This window comes from Quercus robur, chromosome 7, assembly GCF_932294415.1.
Source record: "Quercus robur chromosome 7, dhQueRobu3.1, whole genome shotgun sequence".
Lineage (NCBI taxonomy): Eukaryota > Viridiplantae > Streptophyta > Magnoliopsida > Fagales > Fagaceae > Quercus > Quercus robur.
In genome coordinates, this window is record NC_065540.1 from 14,696,829 (window position 1) to 14,703,912 (window position 7,084).

Sequence of the window (7,084 nt, forward strand, 5' to 3'; positions counted from 1 at the left end):
CACTCAGTTTTTTTAAAATACATACTTTTTCATTATGCAGCATTTAAAAACTCAACTTTTTCATTATCATTATCATTATGCACTTTTACCAAAAAAAAAAAAAAAAAAAAAAACTTAACCATACTCACCCTTACTCCAAAGTCCCCAAAGGTTAAAAATAAAAAGTAAAAGACGCTTTCCCAATTCTATATAAACCGACCCTTCCTCTACGCTCTACCAGACCTAAGTTCAGCTCGCTCTATAAAAATACTCTCTCACTCTCTCTCTCTCTCTCTCTGAAAAATCAAAAGTTGGGAGCAATGTCGAGCAGTAAACCAGAGCAAAGTCACAGAAAAGATGAAGAAGAAGAAACCACAGCGGCCGAAGACGAAGACACAGGCGCACAAGTAGCTCCGATTGTGAGGCTCGAAGAGGTTGCTATCTCTACCGGCGAGGAAGAAGAGGAACCAATTCTCGATCTGTACGGACTCGTCTTCTTCATCTTCTAGGGTTTCTAATTCGTCTTTAATTTTGGCTTTTTTTTTTTTTTTTTTTTACCTTCGTTTTTTTGTTTGTTTGTTTTGGTTTCAGAAAAGCAAAACTGTACCGTTTCGATAAAGATGGGAAACAGTGGAAAGAGAGAGGCGCAGGGACCGTGAAGCTTCTGAAGCACAAGGAATCTGGAAAAGTCAGGCTCGTAATGCGCCAATCTAAGACTCTCAAGATCTGCGCTAATCATCTAGGTCAGTTTTTTTTTTTTTTTTTTTTTTTTTTTTTTTTTTTAAATCAAAGTTTTGTTTTTGTTTTGATTTTTATATATTTGCCGTTTTACTCTGTTTGGTTGCTTAGAAATTGCAAAAGAACAGTAATTACACGAAAATTATTCCCTTCGTTGTCTAATTTTTTGATTAATTTTTGTTTTTTTTTTTTGTTTTTAATATCTTTGCTATTATAATCTGTTTGGTTGCCTAAATTGTAAAAGAACCGAATTAACTAATACACAAAAAATAGTCCCTTAGTTTGGACCTATCACGATTTTTTAGTCTAGTGGAAGCTTGTTATTATCTTCTTTTTTTTTTCTTTGCTTGAAATTTAGTAAACCTAAGCAGATTGAATCATAGAATTTTGGCTTTGAGGAAGCATGGAATACACATTGATGAGTTATGCTTTTTTTAATTTTTAATTTATTATTGAAATTATATTTGGGTTTGGAAAAAGGCGTGTTTTTTATGTATTTGGCATGTGTTGCAGTTATTCCGACAATGACAGTGCAAGAGCATGCTGGAAACGAAAAATCATGTGTGTGGCATGCTACGGATTTTGCTGATGGGGAATTGAAGGATGAGCTCTTCTGCATTAGATTCGCTTCTCTTGAGAGTGAGTGTTCTTTTTTGAATTATTAGCTTCTTTGCGTGCCTGAATATATACGTATAAAAAAATTATGTCTTTGAGTAGTCCTTAGCTGTTTCCTTTGTGTGTTTCTGTGAGATGTGTGATATGCTCTTATAATTATAATTTAAGCTCTAAGTTTAGAGATTAGAGCATCTTAGATATGAAGGTTCTTTTTTTAGAGCAAATTAGGGGAGTTTGGTTAAGGTATGGATGATAAGTAGGTTTGAATTGTTGAAAATTCTTTGGAGATTGTCATGAAGAGTCTAAGATCCAATTTGTTGTCGTAGAAGCTTATTGGTGTTATGTTAATCTGCAAGACAATTGAATGCTTTGTAACTTTGGTGAAGGCTTTGAGAGAAGACTAATTTTGATAGTATTTTTGAGGTTTTTGTACCATATGTGTTGTTTTGATTACATGTAGGTAGAGAAATTCGTGGCAGCTCTTTTACTGGTGGGGTGTGGCTTCGTTTTATTGTCACTTGCTATGGTTGTATGTGGGATGAGCAAATAGAGTGTCAAAGATTCTTTCTTGTGTCATTGAAAATTATTTTTGATTATTTTGGTTTTAATAAACTGTTACATTTTCCAGAAATTGTTACAAAATAGTTCTATGTGGCTCTATGTAATGCTGGAAACTATATTAATCTTTAGAGCTTATATTTTTTGGTCATTAGACAACAACTGCATGTGATAAACTACTGTCTACTGATCTATGATTCAGTGAGAATTTCTTTTTTTTTTTCTTTTAATTGAAATTGGAGATGTGGGGAGTAGGGTATAGCAAATTGTTGCTCTGGCATGCAAAGAAGCACCCTAGCTACATCCTTAAATGAAGGAGGATTTCTTGCAAATAGCTGCTTCTCTGTTTTTCTAGATATTGGCGTACTTATGGCTTATAATTTAAAGTTTAGTAGAGGCCTTGATGTAATAGGATCACTATTTCTTACTTTCTTTATGAGGGCTTATACTTTCAGTTTGGTAGAACACTGATCTAAATGATTTTCCTTGGTAGGAATTCTTATATTATTTTTTATTTTACACGGAACAAAATTTGTATACAGTTGATATGCGCTATTGACAGATTTTCCAGCAAACTGCGTTTGGGAAATCTCTAACCCATTATGTGGCCGGTTTATATGACCATTAAATGTGTTGTGTTAAAATTTAAAAGTACATGTGGATGCTGACCTAGTTAGGAGGAAAATTCTGACCTACGCACTATCTGATTGTGATTTTCAAGTGGGAGACAGTTACAGCTCTTGTGAGAATTGAAATTGGAAAATTTTTATTCTTTGTAATATGTTTAGAATTCATAAGTTTACATGTTTAACATAGTTGTCTTTATTCAGACTGCAGGAGCTTTATGGAAACATTTCAAGAGGTTGCTGAATCACAGGGAAAGAAGGAGGATAATAAAGATGCATCAGATACTGCTGGACTCTTGGAGAAATTGAATGTTGGGGATGGTAAAACTGAGGGTAAAGAGCAGGAAGAGAAGCCTGATGTGGCCAAGGAGGAGGATAAGCAAACCTACAAGGAGGAGGATAAGAAAGCTGTAGATGACCAAGCAAAACCGGAGGCAGGTAACAAGGATGAGCCAGCTCTATAGACTAAACAGAGCACTGTTGGTATATTTGAACAGTTTATCAATATAGATGTTGGTTTGGGTGGCTAGTAAAGGTTGTTTTTCCCACTAGTTTGGGGAATGCAGCTGTATTTACGTTGTTTATTGAAATTTTTGGTAATCTATGGATGTGGATGATGGTTAGTCTGTTGGTCTTGAGTTATTTTATTTTTTATTTGTGTGTGTGTGTGTGTGTGTGTCCAGTTTCATTACTTATGATAGATTGTTCGCAAGGTTCTCATTAGTTCTTTTTCAAGTTTTTTACAGGCTTTATTATTAAGTAATCACATAATAAATCCTAAGGTTTAATCTTAGTTTAGATCTAGACCTTAAAATTTCAACTGCAATAATGTCCTGTAGTTTTAAAAACTGTTGCAATCTAAACCCTAGGGCGACTCTATCAATTAAAAGTAGCAAGAATTCATTAAGTGTCAATTTGGACAACACCTTTTATTGAAAATTTACATGCGCATCTTATAAGATCATATAAGTATATCAGAATACAGCTTACCAGCATAAAAAAAAAAAAAAAAAAAAAAAAAAAAAAAAAAATTCACACTTAGGCCACGTGGCAACTCAAAAGCCAAACAACAACTAGAGGCCCAACAATAACCCAAAAGCCAAAAATAAATCCAAGTTCTGCGCTTATGTAGTTCTTCCAGTCTGTCCAAACCCAAGATTTCGACTGAGTTTCTTCAAATGTTGGAGGCAACGCTCCTGGCTCATCATATTTGCACTCTACTTTCAAAGGGAAGCCACATAATCCTTTGTTTCCTTTATAGGAAGTTTCCAAGAATGTAGCAAACTGCTTGATTTGAGGAATCTGCCCACCAATTGGTTGAAAGAGAGGTTTGGAACTGATAGGAAAGTAAGACCATCTGCAAGTTGCATCGGTATCGCCCCAGTAAACCTATTGTTTGATAAATCTAGCGACTCAAGATGACTCAATTTTCCGAGAGATGGTGGGATTGAGATTGTGAAAGCATTATGCGACAAGTTTAGGACATATAGTGATTTGAGCTCTCCTATTTCTTCTGGTATTGGTCCTTCAAGATTGTTGCAGGAAATGTCAATCGAGGTGAAGATATTTAGAATCTTCACTAGATCGAGGTCTTGACCTTTACTGGTAACTGTTATTGCATCTTGATAATAAAATTTACTTAATTTTAGGACTTCAAATTGGATATGATTGAGCACTGGTTGGACTTTGTCTTCATCATTTCGCATTGCCTTCGTAGAAAAGGATTTTATTTGAAGTTGACCAGTAAACTTGTTTGAAGCTAGGTCTACAATTTGAAGCATTGGCCAATTGACACTTGTTCCTCCACAATTAATAGACCCGAAAAATTTGTTAAATCGCAAGACACGTAACTTGGATATGCTCCTCTAGTAACATGGGAAGGCATCCTCGATGTGGTTGTTACCAATATCAAAGACCTCCAAATTTCTACAATTGGCCAGAGACCGTGGAACCACTCCTTCAAGTAAGTTTCCATTGAGATTTAGAGTTTGGAAACCACAATTGTCAGGAAATATATCAGATATTGTGCCACTTAGTTTATTTCTCCTCACATCCAACACCCCTAGATTCTTGCTCATCTCGATTAAGCAGAATTGTGCCATTCAGGGTATTGTTAGACAAATTAAGAACTTGAAGATATGTAGCATTGCATAATGATTGAGGGATATCCCCATGGAATTTATTGCTTGAAATAGAGAAGAAATAAGAAAAAAAAAGGGAGTCACCGATGCTAGCTGGTATGGCAGAGTTGAAGTTTTTTTTTTTTTTTTTTTTTTTTTTGATAAGCTGGCAGAGTTGAAGTTATTCATCGAGAAATCCAAGTATAAGGCATTTGGTGGGAGAACTGGGAGTTCCCCCTCAAGCTGGTTGGAGTGAAGGTCAAGGAAATAAAGGACAATTAAACTTGAAAGATTGAGTAATATTCCTTCCTGAGTCATCACTAGTTGGTTAAAAGAGAGATCTAAGTGCATAAGATTACTAAATTTCCAAATCCAGTTGGGAATCTCTCCATGAATCTGGTTATTTGAAAGGTCCAAAATGTTTAAATTGGATAGGTTTACCAAGAAATCAGGAAATATTTTCAACTTGCAAGAAGCTAATTTTAATCTGGTAACATGGGAAAGGAGGATAATGAAGAATTAGTTCCATTATATTCAATCAACAAGCTATTGTATGAAAGATCAAGATCTAAAAGATATGTTAACTATTGAATCTCATTAAACTGCAAGGATCTGTTAAATTTATTTGAAGAAAGTAGGAGATTCCCAATACCTCGGAGTTCAAAGAAAGACATGGGTATTGGCCCTTCCAAGTAGTTGCTACTCAAATCAAGGATCTCCAGTTGGCAAGAAGAAGCGTTGGAAACTTCATTGAGTTGACCAGAAAATTGGTTGTTGGAAAGTTGTAATGTTTGCAATGATGGAAGGGAAAACAGGGAGACGGGAATATTTCCTTCAAGTGAATTGTAGCGTCAGTCAAGATTCACTAGATTCAGAACTTCTTTCCAGTTAAGGAAATGAATCTTACCTGTCAAATGATTATGAGAAAGGTGTATCTGAGTCAAATTCTTGGTCATACTGAATGATGGAATTGGTCCGGTGAAGTTGTTTGATGACATATCCAAATAAACCAATTGAGTAAGGTTTGCCATAAAGCTCGGGATTGATCCACTGAAATTACAAAGTGAAAGATCAATTATGGACAGCATTGTTAGGTTACCAATAGAATTTGGAAGCGTCCCTTGAAGTAGTTCATTATTTGATAAGTGTCTGCAGTGTTTGAATTTGGAAGATCTTTTTTGGAAATGTTCCATTCAATCCACAAGAACTGAGATCCAAGGAAGTCAGATTTGTGAAATTTGCAAAAAAATCTGGAACTGGAACATTAAAGGGATTATTATGGAGATGAATAATTGAGAGGGACTGAAGCTTCGATAAGGAAGAAACAAAAGGTCCTGAAAGATAACAACTTGACATGCTCAATACCCTTTGATTTGGCACTGATGAAGATAAAGCCTCACACCATTCATTCCCTGCCGCTGATATATTTATACCATCAAGACAAAGTTCCCTCAGCTCCGAAAGGTTCTGAACTAGCATAGCTAAATTTGGGTCCTCAAGTTTCAGCATAGCATCACTCAATATATAAAGGGTAGACAAATCAAGAGTAACCAACCTTGTGAGGCTCGAAATCGCATTAGGGATCTGCACTGCAAAGCAAGCATTTGACAAATTCAAGTAACTCAAATTCTTCAGCTTTCTAAACTCCGTTGGAATCGGACTGTTGAAGCAGTTATAAGCCAAATTCAGGTTCTCAAGATACTTGACTGAAAAGGCTACTTGAATTTTCAAGCCCACCTATGATGGTTTCGTTGAACAGGTTGAGACCAATAACACGTCCCTCCTCGCTGCGGGTTACACCTTCCCACAAACAGCAATTTTGACTTTCATTCCAGTGTACCAGTTTTGTGGACGAAGTAGTATTGAATTTGAGGCCGTTCTTGAATTGGAGCAAATAGGATCGTTGATTACTAAGACATTGGCCAGACACCACAGAGATACCAAAGCTGACGAAAAGTGAGCATATTGGTATCAAGAAGAGCAATGAAAAGTAGGGAATTTTCACTGGGGGCTGTAATAAGAAACGCTAATACAATCAAGAATTGAAGAGGTGATGAAATTAATGGTTAGTTCAGGAGGGCAAAGATCTATGAACATGGCCTTATTGACCTGTGACTCAATGACCTGTGACTCAAAGTCTTGGTGGACCCAAAAGGCCAAAACCACTCAGAATGTAGAATTGGGAGGTAAACGTCGTACTCAACACACAGTCTCTAGCGTGGACAAATATATAGTTGTCATTGTCTCGTTGCAAATTTACAAAGATTAGGTAGAAATCATATTAACCAAGGCTAGGACGCCATTTTTTTTTTTTTTTTTTGAATTTGGACGCTTGGTTTATTCGGTTCTGTAGGCACACGATTTGCGTTAAACCTCAGTTGAGTTGGGTTCGCACGTAAATGGGCCCATACAATATCATTTGTAAAGAGTGGGATCGAAAGGCTAAGC

General features: G+C 36.0%; 1 protein-coding gene and 1 pseudogene across 1 annotated transcript; one reads left to right on the forward strand and one right to left on the reverse strand.

The window, feature by feature from the left end:
* The first annotated feature begins 209 nt into the window (after positions 1-209).
* On the forward strand, positions 210-3,146 carry LOC126692414 (ran-binding protein 1 homolog b-like). The gene is made up of 4 exons (XM_050388013.1): positions 210-460; positions 571-722; positions 1,231-1,356; positions 2,721-3,146. Exons 1-4 carry the CDS (start codon positions 300-302, stop codon positions 2,978-2,980), a joined length of 699 nt encoding a protein of 232 aa, XP_050243970.1. The 5' UTR covers positions 210-299; the 3' UTR covers positions 2,981-3,146.
* A 387-nt stretch (positions 3,147-3,533) lies between these two features.
* Positions 3,534-6,877, reverse strand: LOC126691057 (receptor-like protein 7; annotated as a pseudogene).
* Positions 6,878-7,084: the final 207 nt, after the last annotated feature.